Consider the following 21,764-nt stretch of genomic DNA (forward strand, 5'->3'; position numbering starts at 1 on the left):
CACTTGTTGATGGCCGAGCGTTGAAACCTGCAATAATTTGGGGAAGGGATACACTTATGTCACGTCGAACGATTCTCTTCAGTCGTCTTTGGTTCTGTTCGTGCAGGATCTTTTTCCGGCCGGAGTAATGTCGGAGATTTGATGTTTTACTAGATTCCTGATCACAGCACAATCGTGAACTGGTCGAACGGGAAAATCCCCACTTCATCGCTACCTAGGAGATGCTATGTCCCATCGGTATTGCGCCGACTACAACACTAAGTTGAAACTTATTTAAATCTTGATAACCTGCCATTGTAGCAGCAGTATGCGATCTAACAAGTGCGCCGGACACTTGTCTTATATAGGCGTGCCGACCGCAGTGCCGTTATCCGCCTGTTTAAATGTGTCTTAACTTGAATACGCATGCCTATACCAGTCTTTTTGTAAATCACTACGATTTTCGAAGTACCTAACTATGTTTGTTTATTTACATGAAGTTTTTTGTGGTTTAAGCACATATAAAAATGGAAAATACTTGCCGAAATCGGTAATGTGATTTCATTTTCTACACATCTAAGCGATCGTTGACGTGTTAAATTATTAGGTCACACACTTCCAGTTAACAGTATGCTTATTTTTATAAAATATGTGGTTGTGTAGAAACAGTAACACACAGCCAAGCCATTTGCTGGTCATTTTCCGCATCCTTCATCTGTATTAACTGTAATCTTTCCTCCAATGACTTCGGCAGCCTCATGTTTCCATCGTTTCAAGCTTCTTCTTCTCCGGCTTTTCGATGTTCCACTCCTCTGTTCCACAAACACTGTGCTCCAGATCTGCACTTCCAGGAAATTCTTCAATGTTTTGTGGAAGAATTATTTCCAAGGCAAAGCCAATCTACTTATTACTCTTGCTTCAGCAAGCCTGTGTAATCTCGCTTCCTATATAGGTGAAATCTTTTACTTCATCCGTTATTGTATGTAGTAACCGGTTTGGAAGAGTGGATGATTCATTGGTCATCACCAGGCCAAAAAGCACGTGCTGCAAGCGGTGGCGTAACAGTGACGTAATGTCTCCCGTTGTGTTATCGAATACACCTGTGTTGACAGCGCAACGAGAACGTTACGTCACTGTTTGCTGCATGTACCTTAAGCCTGATTATAACCACTGGCTTTTCGAAACCGGTTACGGCATTTTTGAAATGCTTTGGTGATCACTGATGTACGCAGACGAAAGACGATGGTCAGTTACGTACACTGCTCAAAAGAATTAGGGAACATGAATTCGGACGTCTGTCATTCTCCATGGAGCAATAATTAAGGACAGGTTATGTTACCAAATTATATTAAGCATTTGTTCACAACAGAAGATCATGTCATCCTCGATCATTTACATAAAGAAGCTGATATGTCCGACAGTCCTTGAAAACAAGATGGAAAAAATCATTCATCTTGTCGTCGTGGGTGTTTTCCATTCAACTTTAAAGGCTTCAATAATATATGTGCCCTCCGTGAGCGTTTACACCTAGTTGCATGCTTTGTATTGTTCCACGGAAGTCTACCTCTTTCCTCAATGAGAGTTCTTGGAGAGTCTGTAGTGGAACAGGACGACCACGAACACATCTGTCAAGCTTATCCCATAGGCACAATGGGGTTTAGGTCGGGATTTACCGCCGGCCATTCCATCACTTCAATATTCAGACTTCGCAAGACCCTCGTGCTGACGCCCGCCACATGGGCCCTGGCATTGGAAGGAATTCAGGCCACCACCGAATGCGGCAGCTACCACATGGAGCAACATGATCTGTTGGACGTACTGCCCGGCCATAAGGCGACCACTGACAACGACAAGATGGCCATGACTGTCAACACTGAAGCCTCCCCACATCTTGGCCAAATCTGTCGATTTCCTGGACAACATTTGACATGTACTGCTAGTCATGGGTTCCCTCACGAACAGGGCCGTCACATTCGAGAGAATATCTGGACTCGTCTGTGAATAACACGTTTCGCCAGTAATGAAGTTGGCAGTTGTTATGAGAACTGCAGATCTGAGGGCGAGCTGCAAGACGTCGTTTCTCAATGGGGTACTTGAACAGGAAGTCTCGGTCCTAAGTGCCTTTTTCATAACCTCTAACCTCTTAATTACACTCTGATCCGACACAGCTTCTCCAGCGTCTCTTCTGAGATCTTCTTACAATGCTCTGGCGGTAACCGTACGGCGCCGCAACGCATTGCAAGCGTTCGATTGTATACAACGTCCACAAATGACAACTGCCACCGGTGTACCTCACTGGAAAACACTGGGTTGGGTTAGGTGGAGGCCGAACAGCGACGTCATCGGTCTTATCGGATTAGAGTAGGATGGGGAAGGAAGTTGGTCGTGCCCTTTCAAGGGAACCATCCCGGCATTTGCCTGAAGGCAGTTAGGGAAATCACAGAAAACCTAAATAAGGATGCCGGACGCGGAATTGAACCGTCGTCCTCTCGAATGCGAGTCCAGTTTGCTAACCATTGTACCACCTCGCTCGGCAAAACACTGGGACGTCGGCACTTACTTCATTCTGAGGGACCATCTGACTTTGTAACGCATAACGCAGTCAATAAATAGCGGATGATTTTAATGTTGACTAAACTGAAAGCGAAGATCTCAAACTATGCAGTCAGACCAGGTACCGTCTGTATCAAAATAAACATACCGGATTTTCTAACTCTACATATATACTCCTCCAACCAGCAAGCGGTGTCTGGCGGAGGGCACAATTCGCGCCAAAGTCATATTTCCCCCTGTCTGTTTCACTCGTGGATCGCGTGAGGGAAAAACGACTGTCTGAACGCCTCAGCACGAGCTTATCTTAGAAAGGAGATCATTGCACGAGCTGAAAGTTGGTGGCAATAATATATGCTCAAATCCTCGGCGAAGATCGGATTTCGGTATTTAGTGAGCAGCCCCTTCCGCTTGGCACGCCGTCTATCTGGAAGTGTGTCCCACTTTCTGTGGGATTTGTAACGCTCTCGCGATGGCTAAATGTACCAGTCACGAATCTTGCCGCTCTTCTTTGGACCTTCTCTTGAATCAGACTCAACTGGGAAAGGTCCCATACAGACGAACAGTACTCTCAGACTGGACGAACTAACGTATTGTAAGCTATTTCCTTCTCAGAGTCTAAAAAATTGGTTATGTCTGAACACAAAATATGTTTCCATGGTCCTACAACAAATCGATGTCAGTGAAATTGGCCGTAATTATGTGCATCCGATTTTTTACCCTTTTTATAGATTGCTATGATCTGGGCCTTCTTCCAGTCCCGTGGAACAGCGAAGTGTTGAGTGCTGTCCGCAGCTCGTGGTCGTGCGGTAGCGTTCTCGCTTCCCACGCCCGGATTCCCGGGTTCGATTCCCGGCGGGGTCAGGGGTTTTCTCTGCCTCGTGATGTCTGGGTGTTGTGTGATGTCCTTAGGTTAGTTAGGTTTAAGTAGTTCTAAGTTATAGGGGACTGATGACCATAGATGTTAGGTCCCATAGTGCTCAGGGCCATTTGAACCATTTTGTTGAGTGCTATTTACAAGGGATTTCGAATTGATGCCGTATTTCTAGATTTCCAGAAGGTTTTCGACACTGTACCATAGAAGTAGCTTGTAGTTAAATTGCGTGCTTATTCTTTTGAACGGTGTATTTTCTGTTGGCAATAAGGTCTTTTTTTTTTTTTTTTTTTTTTTTACTTAAAATTTGTGCAATACTCCGGGCCTAGACTTTTGAGAGTATGACACTGTACCATAGAAGTGACTTGTAGTGAAATTGCTTGCTTATTCTTTTGAACAGTATATTTTCTATTGGCAATAAGGTCTTTTTTTCTTTTTTTACTTAAAATTTGTGCATTACTCCGGGCCTAGACGTATGAGAGTAAGATAAGGTTTAAATAGGGAAACCAGTCCCAAAATGGCTCGGGTGGCGACGTGGTGAGCGGCACGCGGGAGGGGCACGCCTAGCCCCGATATTCCGCACCGGGCCGGTCGCCGCTCAGCGCTGCGCAGAAATTATCATTAGCGTCCGCGACAGGCCAGCCACTCGCCGTAATGGAGTTCGCTTTACGCGGAGGGCGTGGCCGCGCCATCCGTGACGAATGGCCCCATCAGGCGGCGCCCAGGGCTTCTGTTTTATGCAGGCCCGCCGCACTCTGCCCCACGTCATCCCGCCTGCGCCTTTCTGCTCGCCGTCTCCGTCATCATCAGCACACGACAAGGCTCCGCTTTAGGCTTTGCCGTCTCGAAGAGTGACAGCATTAAAGTCGGAGTGGCGGCGTCCTTTGGATGAAGAAGGCGGAAGGAACTCCCCTCCCCCTCCTCCCTCCCCCCCTCCACCCTCGCATTCATCTCACATTACACTGCTGTGCAAAAAATCTACGGACGAGCTAGGTAAAGTAACGTAACATATTAACGACTCGGTGGAGATAAAATCTGGCGATGAAAAACCTTTTATAATGTGCTATTTTCATCCCCTTGACGTCTTGTGCTTGAGGTTAGCGTAAAATGAACATGCTTTTTTATTCCAGTCTCTGATCACAAATGAATTCTTTAGACGATGACCATCTTCAGATCGTTTTTACACCATGTCCTAAAGTGACACAGCCATTTGGCAATAATCTCTATGTAGACCATGTGGCCTATTCTACACCATATTTTAAATCTATGTGACGATGCTATGCTGATTATATTTATGTGTTTTGACGATGACATTATGGCTGTATCACTTTAGGACATGGCGTAAAAAAGATCTGTAGATGGTCGTTACAGACTGAAACCAGTCATCGTCTAAAGAATTCATTTGTGATCAGAGACTGGAATAAAAAAGCATTTTGCAGTATTGGATCACTGCTTATTCACGGGATTATGTCACAGTTGGTAAAATGAACATGCTTTACATCAAAAGATTTTAAGACCCGAAGATGACAGCATAGGCTGCTGAAACCGGTTGTCTTCAATACTTAACAATCATATTGTCACAGTGGAAGTTGAGTAGCACCGTGGTGTAGTGGTTACGACACTAAATTGTTGCATGAGTTAAGCACTCACCTGTACTGCACAATTTTAAATTCTATATTCGGTTCGAGTACATTCTAGAAGTATCCAGAAATGTTAAGAATCATTGTACTGCAATGTTCTGTAGCTGTATATATACTGTATGTGTTCTGGCCAGGGTCAGTTCGCTCCGCGCTCTTGTAGGTGCAAGTGTTGAACAACCTTCGTTAAGTGATGTTAGTGTTCGCCATTCATCTATTTACACCTTCTTCTACATGACGGTACACAACCGCTCGCTCGACGAAAGATCGTTACCCAAAGATTGGAAAGTTGCATAAGTCACACCAATATTCAAGAAAGGTACTTGAAAAAAAAATGTTCAAATGTGTGTGAGATCTTATGGGACTTGACTGCTAAGGTCACTAGTCCCTAAGCTTACACACTGCGTAACCTAAATTATCCTAAGGACAAACACACACGCCAATGCTCAAGGGAGGACTCGAACCTCCGCCAGGACCAGCCGCCATGACTGCAGCGCCCCAGACCGCTAGACTAATCCCGCGCGGCAAAGGTACTTGAAGTAATCCACTAAATTACAGGCACATATCATTACCGTAGATAGGCAGCAGGACTTTTGAGCATATATTGTGTTCCAGCATTTCGAATTACATCGAAGAGAACGGTCTATTGACACACAGTCAACACGGATTTAGAAAACATCGTTCTTGTGAAACACAACTAGCTCTTTACACACACGAAGTGTTGAGTGCGATTGACAAGGGATTTCAAATCGATGCCGTATTTCTAGATTTCCAGAAGGTTTTTGACACTGTACCATACAAGTGGCTTGTAGTGAAATTGCGTGCTTACGGAATATCGTCTGTTATGTAACTGGATTCGTGATTCCGTGTCAGAGAGGTCACACTTCGTGGTAATTGACGGAAAATTATCGGGTAAAACAGAAGTGATTTCTGACGTTCCCCAAGATAGTTTTATAGGCCGTTTGCTGTTCCTTCATCTATATAAACGATTTAGGAGACAATCTGTGGAAACGTCTTAGGTTATTTGCAGATGAAGCATCGTTATCCTCGACGGTGAGTGTTCATCAGAAACAAGGATATCGTCAGGAGTGCCCCAGTGAAGTGTGATAGGATCGCTGTTGTTGTCTACAAACATAAATGGATTGGCGGACGAGTTGGGCAGCTATCCGCTGTGTTTGCTGATGGTGCCGTTATGTACGATAATTTGACGAAGTTGAGTGAATGTAAGAAGATACAAGGTGACTTAGAACAATTTATAGTTGGTGTGATGAATGGCAGCTAGCTCTAAATGTGGTAAAATATAAGTTAATGCGGAAGCGTAAGAATAACAAGCCTGTAAATTTGGGATGTAGCATTAGTAGTGTACTGCTTGACACAGTAATGTTGTTTAGATATCTAGGCGTAAAGCTACAAAGCGATATGACATGGAATGAGCATGTGATGACTGTGGTAGGGAAGGTGAATGGTAGTCGTCGGTTTATTGGGAGAATTGTAGAAAAGTGTGTTTCACTTGTAAAGGGAATCGCATATAGAACGCTGGTGCGACCTATTCTCGATCCATTCGAGTGTTTGCGATCCGTACCAGGCCGGATTGAAAGAGTACATCGAAGCAGTTCAGAGGCGGGCTGCTAGATTTGTTACCGATAGGTTCGAACAACGCAGGTCTTACGGAGATGCATGGGGAGCTCAATTGGGAAACCCTGGAGGGAAGGAGACGTGCTTTTCGAGGAACACTACTGAGAAAATTTCGAGTACCGACATTCGAAACTGTCTACCGAATTACATACATTGCGCTTGAGGACGGCGAAGATAATATACGAGAAATCAGGGCTCACACGGAGGCATATAGACAGTTTAGTGGAATAGGAAAGGAACTGACTAGTAAATAGGAAAGGAACTGACTAGTAATGGTAAATGGTGCTCTCCACTCGCGAAGTATCTATATAGACGTAGATATAGACTGTGTGCGGTGTGTCTCCATTTATCCGCGACCGGTGGAATGATGGTCGTGTGCGCTCCATTTTGAGGAAGAGGAAGGTAGTTCCAGGTATTTAGCGCCCTTTGTAGCAACTAACATGACTAGCGGCGTATGGGGCCAACTATCTGAAGGTCTCGTGCCAGAAACATAAATAGGTTCCAGTTTACGAGCGTCATCTGGTTGGCGACAGATCGCAACTGAGTGGCGCCTAGCATTAAGTGTGTGTGCTTAGTGTTGGTGGCGTCCTCTGGTGGTTTCACTCTGGAGCTATCGACTGCGCACACAGCGCAAGGACAGAAGAAGCTATGTAAGAATGTTAAAGACTAAGTGGGCAGATAGAGTTCGAAATGAAGGTACTTGTGAAGACCCTTACAAGGAAAAGGGACAAGTAAATAGGACATGGCGCAGCACACAGAAGTAATGAAACTGAGGTTGGAAGGAGCAGTACAGGCATAAAATAATAGGGTCTGAGACAAACTAGATTATACAGAAAAGTGTTTAGAAGATGTTGTTTAGTAGTTATACGGAGATATATTAGTTAAAGTTTGGGTAATGTAGGGGATAGCATCAAAGTAGCTGAGACTAATGAATAAAATAAAAATAAAAGTCCTCGCGTCCCTTGATTCTGCCCACTCCCTATTGACACCTCCACTATAGTGAACACCACCTCATCAAGACAGTTATGCGTCTGGGAATACATTAATACATTTCAAGTGATCTAGACGGTACAGATACTTTGACTGATCTAGGTCACTAGGCCACTGGAGAGAAGTGATCTAGCCGCTCTGGTTTAGTTTTTGTGTGGTTTACTTAAATCACTTAACGTGAATCACAGGATGGTTCTTTTGAACAAAATATGGCCCCAACCTCACCCAACCGCAGGCTTCGATCCGTGGAGGCAGTAGACACGACACTCGACCTACGTATGCTGATGGTAACTATAACTGTATTACCGAACTAGGCGGCTCAGTGGTTGATGCACTGGACTCGCATTCGGGAGGACGACGGTTCAAACCCATGTCCGGCCATCCTTATTTAGATTTCTCGTGATTTCCCTAAAATCGCTTCAGGCAAATGCCGGGATGTTTCCTCTGAAAGGGCACGGCCCACTTCCTTCCCCATCCCTCCCTTATCCGATGGGACCGATGACCTCGCTGTTTGGTTCCTTCTCCCTGATCCAGTCAACCTATAACTGTATTATGAATCACTATGGAAGTTTAATGACAGAGAAAAGAATCTAGGTCGAGGAAATGAGAAGTAGAATATAAGCTCGTAAAAGAACATTAGAAAACATGAAAGACTGTCTTAGCGGCAAAAAGGATCCTTCGAATAAGAGAGAAGTGCCGTAGATGTTTTGTCTGGACTGTAATATTACACGAGGGCAAATCATGGACCGTTAAAAAGAAAGAGCAAATACTGTCGATTAGTTTTGAAATTTATTGTGGAGTAAAACTCGTAAAGTGAAGTGGATTGACAGAATAACGAATGAAGAAGTTTTCGAAAACTACGAGTGAGAAGGAAATTGGTGGAAACGATAAGAATGTGTAAACATATTCACTGAAACATTTATGGCGAATAAACCGCCTGTAACGAAGAATCATCGAAGGAAAGATTGGAGGGAAGAGTAGAGAAAGGTTTGGAATGCTGAATGACATTAAAAGTAGACGAAGTTAACAGGATATTAAGTAAGGCACAGGGCGAAGAAAGGTAGAGAGTGCTCTTATGATGCCTGTAATGAGGCAGATACAGCGAAGAATATGAAGATTATCCCAAAAAAGAAATACTGAAGGTGAGAGAAAGGGCGAAATGAATTTGAGAACAGTGATTGTATGGTATACTTGTTCATGTAACAGAACCAAAATGTTTGAAAGAGATAGTTTCTCTGTTATCATTTAGATAATTATGACAACATTTGTTTCTGTGGTTGTAGATTTCAAGCTGTTCATAAAGGTTGTAAGTACTAAAATTCTAAATTGTACTTAATCAGAGAACCCACAATCAAAGAGATGTGCATAATGCATCGGTTTCCTTGGGCCTTCAGTTTTCTGAGCAGTTTGATGCGGCCCACCACGAACTGCACTTGCACTCAACGTCCTCAACTATTTCTTGGATGTATTTCAACTTGTGACTTTCTACAGTTTTTAATCTCAACAGATCCCTTGTACCATGGACCAGTACCCTGATACTTAACACATGCTCTATCATTCTGTCCTTTCTTCTTGTCTGTGCTGTCCGGTATTCCTTCCCTTGCCGATTCTACAGAGAACCTCCACCTTTCGTATCCCATTGTGCGGCTGGTCCTGGTGGAGGTTCGAGTCCTCCCTCGGGCATGGATGTGTGTGTTTGTCCTTAGGATAATTTAGGTTAAGTAGTGTGTATGCTTAGGGACTGATGACCTTAGCAGTTAAGTCCCGCAAGATTTCACACACATTTGAACATTTTTTTTATCCCATTGCTCCACCTAATTTTCAACATCCTTCTATAGCACCCCATCTCAAACCTTTCGATTATTTTGTTTTTCGGCTTTCCCACAGGCAATGAATCACTTCCATAGATTCATAAAAAAATGGTCCAAATGGCTCTGAGCACTATGTGAGTTAACATCTGAGGTCATCAGTCCCCTAGAACTTAGAACTACTTAAACCTAACTAACCTAAGGACATCACACACGTCCATGCCCGAGGCAGGAATCGAACCTGCGACCGCAGCGGTCGCGCGGTTCCAGACTGAAGCGCCTAGAACCGCTCGGCCACTCCAGCCGGCCTTCCATAGATTGCTGTACTCCAAATTAAGGCCTGTGTTTGACACAAGTACACTTCCTCTTTGTCAGGAAGGCTCTCTTCCCCTGTGCTATGCTTCTTCTTACATCCTCCTTGTTTTGCCCATCATGCGTAATTTTTCTTGCAAGGACGTCGAATTCCAGAACTTCGTCCGTCGTGTATATCTGCTTAACTAACACAGTAACAACATGTATAGCGTCCTCCTAAGAACGAGAACAAATTCGAAGGGAGAAAGGTGTGGCATAGTTCTGGGACCACAGGAGAATTCCCGCAGTAGAATGGGCTCTAGAGCAACATCCGCGTGACGACAGAGAACAGTAAGCAGTCGTGACGGTACGCGGAAGCGCGCCTTCAGTGGAATGCCTGCGGCTGGTGTCGGTACCGGTAACCGCAGAAAGGCGCTCTTTTCTGCGCTTCGGCGCCAGAAGTGCCGACGGCTACCACAGGCGTGTGTCTATGCGCGGCGTGGCGCACAGCTGCGAAAACACTGGCGCCAGAAACACGAGCCACGGCTGGCTCAGTTTTGCCTACAGGCGAGGGCTATTCGTGAGCACGCCGCCGTCCACAAGTGCTGCCACTCCCTCCTGCTTCACTTGTACCAACAGCCAAAATTTTACAATCCTCGTGGCTGTTGTCACGGTGCTGGAACCTACAGTTTTTGGTGTCGAAACGGCTCTGGAGAATTGATGTCGTTCGTGGTGAGTCACGAGCGACAGCTTCTGTAATTTCGAACTTAAATTAAACGACCCAGAATAGCAGTTGCGACGCATATTGGTCCCACTCTGAAGAAGTACGACCGTTACTGTTAAATCGCGTGCGGACGTCGCAAAATGCGCGAATAGATAGTGAACCGGCGATTTATGATTCATAAATTTGGCGTGTCCACAAACCATGTTTGTAAATGCATTGTAACTGCTTCACGCTACCATTACTTTACGTGATACACAGTAGAAGTATAATACTACTGTTTTTTTTTTTCAGTCATCCGTCCCCTGACTAGTTTGATGCGGGCCACCACGAATTCCACCCCTGAGCCAACCTCTTCATCCCAGAGTAGCACTTGCACCCTACTTTCTCAATTATTTGCTGGATGTATTCCAGTGTATGTCTTCCCCTGCAGTTTTTACCCTGTACAGCTCCATCTAGTACCACGGAAGTTATTCCCTGATGTCTTAACACATGTCCTATCATCCTGTCCCTCCTCCTTGTCAGTGTTTTCCACATATTCCTTTCCTTCTCCGATTCTGTGCATGGCCTCCTCATTCCTTACCTTATGAGTCCACCTAATTTTCATCATTCGTCTGTAGCACCACAGCTCAGATATTTCGATTCTCTTCTGGTTTTCCCACAGTCCATGTTTCACTCCAAACGTACATTCTCAGAAATTTTTTCCTCAAATTAAGGCCCATGTTTGATACTAGTTGACTTCTCTTGGCATGGAATGCCATTTTTGCCGGTGCTAGTCTGCTTTTGATGTCATCCTTACTCCGTTCGTCATTAGTTATTTTACTTCCTACGTAACAGAATTTCTTAACTTCATCTACGTCGTGACCATCAATTCTGAAGTTAAATGTCTCACTGTTCTCATTTCTGCTACCTCTCATTGCTTCGTCTGTCTTCTCTTTACTCTCAATCCATATTCTGTACTCATCAGACTGTTCATTCCATTGAGAAGATCATGTAATTCTTCTTTAGTTTCACTGAGGATAGCATTGTCGTCAGCGAATCTTATCATTGGTATCCTTCCACCTTCAATTTTAATTGCGTTCTTGAAACTTTCTTTTATTTTCGTCATTACTTCTTCGATACATACATTGAACAGCAGGAGCGAAAGACTACATTCCTGTCTTACACCCTTTTAATCTGAGCAATTCGTTGTTGGTCTTCTACTCTTATTGTGCCCTCCTGGCTCTTGAACATGTTGTAAATTACCCGTCTTTCCTTATAGCTTACCCCTATTTTCTTCAGAATGTTGAATATATTGCAAAATTTGAAATTGTCAAACGCGTTTTCTTGATTCCATCCTCAGACGCAACGTCAGAACTGCCACTCTCGTGCCTTTACCTTCCCTAAGGCCAAACTAATGTTCATCTATTACATCTTTAATTTTATTTGACATCCAACATGCATGTGAGCAACTTGGTTGCATGAGCTGTTAAGCAGATTGTGCGATAATTCTCGCACTTGTCGGCTCTTGCAATCTTGGGGATTGAATGTATGATGTTTTTCCAAAACGAAGATAGTACATCGCCAGACTCATACATTCTAAAAATCTACGTGAATAGTCGTTTTATTGCCTCTTCCGCTAATGATATTAGAAATTCTGATGGAATTTATCTGTACCTACTGCCTTATTCGCTGCTAAATCTTCCCAAGCTCTCTAAAATTGTGATTCTAATACTGAATCCCCTGTCTCCTTTGTCACGTCATCGGACATGTCTTCCCCCTTCCCCCTCATAGAAGCCTTCAATATACTCTTTCCACCTATCCGCTGTCTCCGCTGTGGAATGGCCATTGCACCCTTAATGTTAGCATCCTTGCTTTTAACTTCACCGAAGGTTGTTTTGACTTTTCCGTGTACTGAGTCAGTCCATCCGACAATCATTTCTTTCTCGATTTCTTCACATTTTTCATGCAGCCATTTCTCCTTAGCTTCCCTGCACTTCCTGTTTATTTCATTCCTAATCAACTTGTATTTCTGTATTCCTGAATTTTCCTGAGTATGGTTTCTTGGCAGTTATCTTCTTTGTACCTATGATAATCTTTCCAACAACTATGATTACCCATTTTAGGGTTGTTCGTTCCTCTTCAGGTGAGCTATAGCTTAACGCAGTATCTATAGCCTTCGAGGACTTCAAGCGTGTCTTTTCTTCCTTAGTACTTCCATGTCCACTTCTTTGCGTACTGATTCTTCCTGACTAATCTCTTAAACCTCAGCCTACTAAATTGTGATCTGAGTCTGTATCTGTTCCTGGGTACGCCTTACTACCCAGTATCCGATGTCGGAATCTCTAGCCGACCATGAGGTAATTTAACTGAAATCTTCCTGTATCTCCAGGAATTTTCCAGGTATACCACCTCCTTTTGTGATTCTTGAACAGAATATTCGTTGTTACTAGCTGAAATTTATCGCAGAACTCAGTCTTTCTCCTCTCTCACTCCTAGTAGTAAGCCCATATTCCCTTAACGCTTTCTTCTACTCCTTCCTCTACAATCACGTTCAAGTCCCCCAAGAGTAATAGATTTACATTTACCTTTACGTACTGAATTATCTGTTCAGTATCATCATATATTTTTCTTTAATCTTCTGCTTGCGACGTAGCTATGTATACCTAAAGTACCGTTGTCGGTGTTGGTTGGCTGTCGATTCTGATGAGAAGAACTTTATTACTGAGCTGTTCACAGCAACTCACCCTGTGCTTTACCTTCCTACTCTTACCAAATCCTACTCGAGGTAACATTTTCTGCGGATGTTGATATTATCCTATACTCATCTGACCAGAAATCCTTGTCTTCTTTCTATTTCACTCCACTGACTCCCACTATATCTAGGTTGATCCTTAGCATTTCCCTTTTCAAATTTTGTTGCGTCCCTACCACGTTCAGACTTCTGACATTCTACTTCCCGACTCGGTATGCTTCCGTTGGTTATTCACTCTTTTTCTCACGGCACCTCCCGCTTGGCAGTCCCCTCCCGAATGGGCCACTAATCAGTAACCTTTTGCGAGTGGAGAGATCACCACGACACTTTTTCAATTACAGGAAATGTCTTGCGGGTACACACTAGGTGTCTTTAATGCAATGGTTTGTATTGCCTTCTGTATCATCATGCCGTTGACCATTGCTGATGCTTCCACATGTGGTGCACCAGCATTATACGCCGGTCAGCAAACATTCGTCGACCAACTTTGCATTTCACAGCTGTTAACTCCGTGTATTGCAATGGAAGACGCACTGAAGACGCAAAAATGTTAACAGTGACAGGAATTTGTGTACGGTTGCCTATACACGTAAGTCTTCTAGACAGTCGCTAGTGAGTGACGTCATTGTTAGACAGTCGCTGGTGAGTGACGTCATTGTCACATGCTTTCCCTTTCCTCAACGAGCAGAAGTGTGTTTATACCGCACTGCTAGGCCTGTCGTTTGTTTCTCGCGAAGTGGGAGGCAAAAGAATAAAACAAAGTTTTTCGGAGTACGAGATGTATATGCTTCACGAATGCATCAGTTCTTGAAAAACTGACTGCTGCAGTACAAAAGGAGAAATTTACAGTTTCTTGTTTTGGTGATTGCCTTTTTTCATGATGGAACTTGCTCTCAATCCCTATGCCTGAACAGTCTGTACGCAGTGGTGCCCTCTTTGTGCAACCACAGCCAAACTGGATGACAATGCCGAGCTTTAGTTGACTTTATATGACTACCACAACCATGATGCCTTCCATTGCTTTGTCAGTGGCTATGATCCAAAAGAACCTCACAGGTTATATTTTGTACTTTATTATTGACGTCGCATTATCTATATTAAGATGTCGGCATGATATTTTATGCTACCTGATAATGATCTGATATATTCACTGTAAATTCAAATGCCTGCGTCATTTGAATAGAAAATCATAAAATATCTGCTAATTAACACATGTTATTTTTATGAAAATGCACTTCTCATTTCTAACTTTATTGCACACAAAAATCCAAAAAACGCTTCAAGTGGCTCTGAGCACTATGGGACTTAACGTCTGAGGTCATCACTCCCCTAGATCTTAGAACTACTTAAACCTAACTAACCTAAGGACATCACACACATCCATGCCCGATGCAGGATTCGAACCTGCGACCGTAGCGGTGGCGCGGCTCCAGACTGTAGCGCATAGAACCGCTCAGCCACTCTCCGGCCGGCACAAAAATCCAGTTTTCATTGAAAACATAAATTCTTATCTAGCCAACTTTTATAAAAGATTGTTAAAGAAGATCGTAAAGTTAAAATACTACAAATCAAATTTTATTTATCTTTTTATAATTCACACTTCACAAAAATGCTCGAAGAACATTCACCTTTGTTTAAAAACTCGAATCCACCTGGAATGGAAGCCAGGCCACCCTCGTAGTGAGCAAGAACGCCACCAAAGAGCCACATCGGTTGTCGAAAAGAAGTCTCGCTAACTTTAGCATGTTAAACATGGTAGGAAAACTTAGAAGATTTTCTCGACCATTTTCAAGGGTTGCATCGAACTACAGTACTTTGGAAGAGGTAGATTTGAGTTTTAAACTTCACGTACCATAAATATAAAAAAATACAAAAATACAAGTGTCGTGTAGTACACTCGTTAGAGAAAAACAAACAATGTGTTCACGTGTGGAGGCAAAATTTAATCCTACACCTAGTAAGTTTGATTCATAAGTTAATAAACTTGCGAGGTGCCGGGGCTAGCAGTGTATTTAACACTAAATTCTAGAATCTACATATGTAAATGATGCTCTAAGCCCCCCCCTATTCTAACTCCGACTTTTGCTGTTGCACAAGGATAAAAAAAAAAAAATACGCGAACTGACTGTAATCAACCCTGCAAGTGGAGTAGAAAAGAGTTTGGCACCTGCAATAATTTAATTTGATAAATAAGTTAAATAAAGGAAGGTTTCATTAACGTAGTGAGAAATGATGGGTTGCTCTACCGATTAACAGAATGAACGTTCTGTCCAAAATAACAATATGATTTATTAAGACTAAACACAAAATAATAAACTAAAACACATGAAACATTTATAATACATCAAATTGGCTCAAATTGAATACTCAAACAAACGCTGTGAAGGTGAAGTTGTCCCTAAACTAGATTGTGAGGTTTATGATGAAGTGGTATGTGGAGCCAATTCCTTGCCACTCAAATCTGAAGAGAGACACACAGCTAACCCAACATTAATTGCTGCTACTCAAGACGCAACAAAGTTAGAAAAAGACGAACAGGCGCGCTCTGCTGAGCTCTGATTATCACCTAGGAAAATCCCTATCTGCCGGTGCTGCGGACATACATTACCAAACTGTCTTCTTAACTGCCAGAACACGATCTGGCGTACCGGAGGCGATGGCTGGTTGCTTCGACGTCCTCGACCGAAAGGCGAGAGCCGACTACCTAGAGCACCCGTACAGGCCGAACACACAACATTCCCGCCCCCAGGACAGTGGCCGTGGTTAAACGTTCCAATCAGCAACTCGAAAACCGGCGGAAAATTCCACTCCATTGCCGGAGCACTACCATTCCACCAATGGAGATTCTTGGCGCCAATTTCTGCGCTGATTTTGCTACGTCACGGAGCTATGCCCTGAGCCAGCCAATCACCGTTACTATTTTGCAGAAAGCGCGGGAATTTTCCCGCCACAACTGCCTGGGTACACAAGTCATTCCCACGCCTCGCTGGTAGCCCGCCAGAAAGTGTTTTCGCTAAGATTCTGCGAAGTAACGGAACCTCTAGCCGAGCCGCTACTTCAGACCCCTCCCGGCGTGTCTTTTGACAATGTCGGCGTCTGCAAAGCATTCACTCGACTTCCTCACACCCGTCGGCTTAACCCTTTCCACAACAGGAGAGCCCGCCTGTCACCGGACCACACGGGTGACGAGAGTCGCTGCGTGGGAAATCCGCGTGTGAAGGAATAGCAACTTTTCACCGCATGCAATTAGAGACGAAAATCGTAAGATAGAAATATGAGAGGGGGCTCATGCCACCTCTCAAACTTTCTCGTTTTCTTTTGGGTGTAGGGTACGGCATACGATGCCTTGAGTCTATCTCAGTACGTCGAAAATCGCCCCCATCTCAACACCGCAATCTTGCAGTTAGAACCGTGGATATCTCGCGAAAAGCGGGCTTGAGCCACAGTAAAACTTAACGAAGTTGGTGCACTCGGTCGTAACTGTCCAGTACTAGTAAACAACACATTGTTTCGAAGAAGTGTGTGTGTGTGTGTGTGTGTGTGTGTGTGTGTGTGTGTGTGTGTGTGTTAGAGAGAGAGAGAGAGAGAGAGAGAGAGAGAGAGAGAGAGAGAGAGAGAGAAAGGGGGAGGGGGTGAGAGGCACAAAGTCTCCCTTACCTCGAAATAATAAATTTCTTAACTGTTCACCAAGAAATAATAATTTCTTAATTAATCACAATTGCGAATAGCAAAAAGTACTGTACTTGGACATCCCCACTATTTGGTGTCTCTCGCTCGCCTTCGCTTATCGAATTGGAATTAAAATTATCATCAATGCTGTACTTGGTTTGTGAATCTATAATTACCGTAATTCTGATTTGCTGATAATAATTTCCTACCTTTAGAGAGTATGTCATCACGGAAGGAATACATCTTTATGTCATAATTAATGTTGTTGTGTCACTTTGATCTTTTATTGATGGATGTGGTTAATATTGAGTCTCACTGTTCACGGTTTGTGACTGACTCCATGTGACAACACAGCTGTGACGCCCTACCTTCTTTTGTCAGTGGTTATGACTATAATAGAACCTCGCAGGTTCAATTTTGATATTGACATCTTATTATTTATGTTAAGATGACTGCTTGAAAATTTTTGATACCTCATGATGATCTGTTCACTGGCAGTCAATAAAGGGTTTAATTTAATCGTCAGCAAATGAGAGCTCATTTAAACAGGCATTTGTTTTCCTTCTTCTGTGGTGCATCCATAATTTCCTTTCTTATAGTTGCTCCTGAATGTGCGGCCGCTGTACCTCTGACAAGGGGACCGAACAAACTTTCCCTCACCGATTTTATTCATGTTAATAGAGTGTGTAGGGCACGACTAAAACTCGATCATATTTCATCATATTAAACACGAAAATTCAACTCTCAACTGTTTCCGAGAAAATCGCTTTTGAATATTTTAGGCGTGCTTATATACTTGGTGTGACGGTAGCTAGTATTAAAGTTTTCCGCAGCCGACCGAGTAAGCAGTTAGTGTCATAATCGTCAGGTCTCTGGATCAAATATAGTTCCCGGTATTCTTTTTCTTTTTTCAGTTCCACCTAATTCCAGCAATAGAGAGTCATGCTAGACGACGAAACTATGTGATAATAGAGAACCGTGCATGAATGTAAACCAAGTTTGTTTTGCAATAGACACAATGAAAAAAAAAAAATTCACATGCAAAAATTCTGCATGCATTACATGTGCTGTCGTAATAGTTATTGTTTTCCGTGTTTCTATAATCACTATCATCCTGATTCGTGCAGTGCTTCACAAATACAGATACTAGAATATAAATAAAATGACTACACTGATTCGGCTAAAAGTTCTTGTGTATCCGATTTATATGCAATCTCCTCACGGAAACAAATTATCCTTTTTTTTCAAGGTAAATATTACGAAAATAATAAATGAATCATTATATACTGATGATTTACACAGTCATAATAAATCTGTTATTAGAAATGCGTCGTGAGGAGATTGGATATAAATCCGATACACAAGAACTTTTAGTCAAATCAATGTAGTCATTTTATTTATATTCTAGTATCTGTATTTGTGGAACACTGCACGAATCAGGATGATAATGATCGTAGAAACATGGAAAACAATAACTATTACGACAGCACATGTAATGAAAGCAGAATTTTTGCATGTGAATGTTTTTTTTTTCATTGTGTCCATTGCAAAACAAACTTGAATTACATTCATGAACGGTTATCCATTATCTCTTAGTATCGTCGTGTAGTATGCCTATCTATTGCTGGATTTAGGTGGAACTGAAAAAAGAAAAGGAATACTGGGAACTAGATTCGATCCAGAGACCTGACGATTATGACACTAACTGCTTACTCGTTCGGCTGCGGACAACTTTAATAGTAGAATGAATTTTCACTCTACAGCGGAGTGTGCGCTGATATGAAACTTCCTGGCAGATGAAAACTGTGTACCGGACCGAGACTCCAACTCGGGACCTTTGCCCGCGAAAAGCAGAGGTCCCGAGTTCGAGTCTTGGTCCGGCACACAGTTTTAATCTGCCAGGAAGTTTCATATTAACTTTAATAGTAGTTACCATCATACCAAGTATATAAGCACGCCTAAAATACTCAAACGCGACTTTCTCGGAAACAGTTGAGAGTTACATCATCTTGTTTGCATTTGTTGAAGTCCTAGTCGCGCCCTGCGCACCTTGTCCGTATGAATCAAATCCGTGATGGGAAGTTCGTACGGTCCCCTTGTGAGCAGCAGAGCAGACCTAAATAGTTCACCGGCCTGTTTGTTGTTCTTGCAGGCAGACTCCAGCAACATGTTGGACGCGCAGTCGCAACTGAAGGCGCACGCGCAAACGGCGCGCAGCTGGTGGCGGCGTTCCACGCATGCGCGGAATCCGGGGGCGCATGCGCGTGGCGGCGCTGTCAGCGGCAGCTGGTGGCGCGTCTGGAGGCTGGCCGACGCGCTGCTTCACAACGGCTGCTGACTCCTCAGCAGTCAGCAGTCAGCCACCGCAGCCGCCACAGTCTCAGGGCAACCTGTCAGCTCCGCGCCCCCCTCAGCTAACTAGCCACTCTTCCTACTTTCTCTCCTCGCCAGCGTCGCGAATATCGCCGCTGGCTAGACGGAAACGTACTGTAGTCCGGGAAGTCCAGTCCACTTTCATCCTTTGTTACCGACACAGTTCTGCCTTTCAACATTGTACTGCTCTCGGATTACACTCCGAGAGACACTGGAGATTATTGACAAATAAGTATTCATAGGACATTAGCTTGAACAGGCTGCGATTAAAACGGTATACTCTCTCATAGTTCAGTTCATAGAGAGAGAGACACTAAACTATTTGCCTATAAGGCACTAATATCACTCTAATTAAATAACTTGAAGAAATCAAATTTTAAAATATAGCTCTCCTGTTAGCTATAACTAAATTGCCGATTAGTCAAAGGTAAAAGAATGCCGTAACTAATTCTTCCATATAGTTTTGTCGAGAGTTACGAAAGGCCTCGTGGAAGTTTTTAGAAAAAAGTATTTAATTCTTTTTCGTATTCACTATTGTCGGCCTTTCGCAGTGAGTTTCTTAGTAGTATAATTTTTTGAAAAGAGAGAAAGAATTCACTTGTTCCAGAGGGCAATACTTGTAACATTGTGATAGATTTATTGTAATATATACAGCAGATCTATATGTACATAATACAGATGTTAGATTATTTTAGCTTTTTAAAATTAGCACATTATAATGTTATATAATATTGTACGTTATTATGTAATGAAGTTTGATTAACATTAAAACATCATTTCTTTTCAGTACTTTGCAAGGAATTCTCCTTATATCCGCTGTAAACATCAATTCCCAAGTTTATTTCCAATCTAGCTAAAAATGTACTACATCTGGTGAAGAAGTAGTTACAGTTTAAGAAATTAGGACATTAAGAAAAATTGGAAGGTGCACACTACGTGGATGGACCAGCTCTGGAAGTTAAAAGCTGTAAACTAAAAGCGCAGAAAAATCAAAGTGGATCAAGGAACGAATGCATACTACAAAAGGCATGTTTATGTCATACGATTTGATACAGATTAAGCTGTATAGCCATATTCCGTCCCTAACTGCTTCTTCAGAAACACTATGACATTTTACATCAATCTAATATTAATACAATAATAAATAATAATAATAATAATAATTATTATTATTATGACTATTATGTTACTTTCCAGTACTCTTTGTAAAAGACTTCATTCCTAAAGATTATCTGGTTGCAGTTGACGGAATGTCGTAATGTATTTAAATGTGTGATTATTTTTAAGCACACATTTGCAACTATTTCGACATTAAATAAAAAGTAATCGTTACGCTATGAAGGAAATGGTGATTTGTGTTGAACTAGTAGATAAAGAACGCTCTCGTGTAACAATGTTTGTCGTCAGACTCCTTGTGATGATAACACTTACATAGATAACCACTCATACAGTTCATTATTAGCCTACACTACTCTACATTTCCAACATTACACCTTACAGGTCTGGTAGATTCCAGAACGAATGCATTTACAGCTGTAGTAATGTACCTACAGTAAGATCTAACCCTTCAGACAACTGTAGATATTCTATCTTTGTCTTGGTTTAATAACCATGTACTGGTGTATTGCACTATTATCTGTTAAAAAAAGGAGTTCTATCGGCAATGCAAATGGACATTAATGAGTTTATACCAGTTCCATGACGTGGCCCTGCAGGTATGTATTTAGGTTGGCCCTCCTAAGAGTCATCACGCGCATTTTCTCTAGTTGTTTGGCAGATATTTTTCTCTAGTATTTCGGCAGATATTTCCAGTTTCGTTTTTGCAATGAGTAGCTATGTGAGCCAAAGCAAATACAGTTCATCACGTCTTGCATACGACGACCAGTGTCGATTGAAACCATCACCTTTTTTTTTTTTTTTTTTTTTTTTTTTTTTTTTGTGGTTCAAATGGCTCTAAGCACAATGGGGCTTAACGTCTGAGGTCATCAGTCCCATAGACTTAGAACTGCTTAAAGCTAAGGACATCACACACATCCATGCCCCAGGCAGGATTCGAACCTGCGACCGTAGCAGCAGCGTGGTTCCGGACTGAAGGGCCTAGAACCGCTCGGCCACAGCGGCCTGCAAAACCATCGGTTTGTTTTCTGTTAAAAGTACAACTATTTTGGAGGCACAATTTTACGTGTCTATAGAACGGTCTCAAATTAGACTAGTGTATATTCGATCTGTCGGTACGTATTAACAGAGACACTAAAACACTACGAATAAGGAGGACCCCAGCAGCGACCGAGAACCGCTCCTGCTTGCCGGTAGCAACTCTCACCAGCACGGTCTTGTCGCTCCTGACGTACTGGTTATTCTTCATTCATGTTAATACTTACCTCCAAAACGAATATGCATTAAGAGTAATTTGGGACCACTCTATCGAAAAGACACTTAAGATTCCAATTTTAAAATAACTACGTTCGTAATGGCAAACAAACCGACACCTTCCATCGACACT

The 21,764-nt window shown here is 42.7% G+C and overlaps 1 protein-coding gene across 1 annotated transcript in view; it reads left to right on the top strand.

Annotated features, from left to right (window-relative positions):
- LOC126455986 (uncharacterized) overlaps positions 1–20,050 on the top strand; it is a 182,352-nt gene extending 162,302 nt beyond the window's left edge. Inside the window, exon 4 of the mRNA XM_050091743.1 lies at positions 19,041–20,050. Coding sequence (XP_049947700.1) covers positions 19,041–19,226 — 186 coding nt within the window. The 3' untranslated portion in view covers positions 19,227–20,050. The remainder of the gene's footprint in view (positions 1–19,040) is intronic.
- The last annotated feature ends 1,714 nt before the right edge of the window (positions 20,051–21,764 follow it).

This window comes from Schistocerca serialis, chromosome 2, assembly GCF_023864345.2.
Source record: "Schistocerca serialis cubense isolate TAMUIC-IGC-003099 chromosome 2, iqSchSeri2.2, whole genome shotgun sequence".
NCBI lineage: Eukaryota > Metazoa > Arthropoda > Insecta > Orthoptera > Acrididae > Schistocerca > Schistocerca serialis.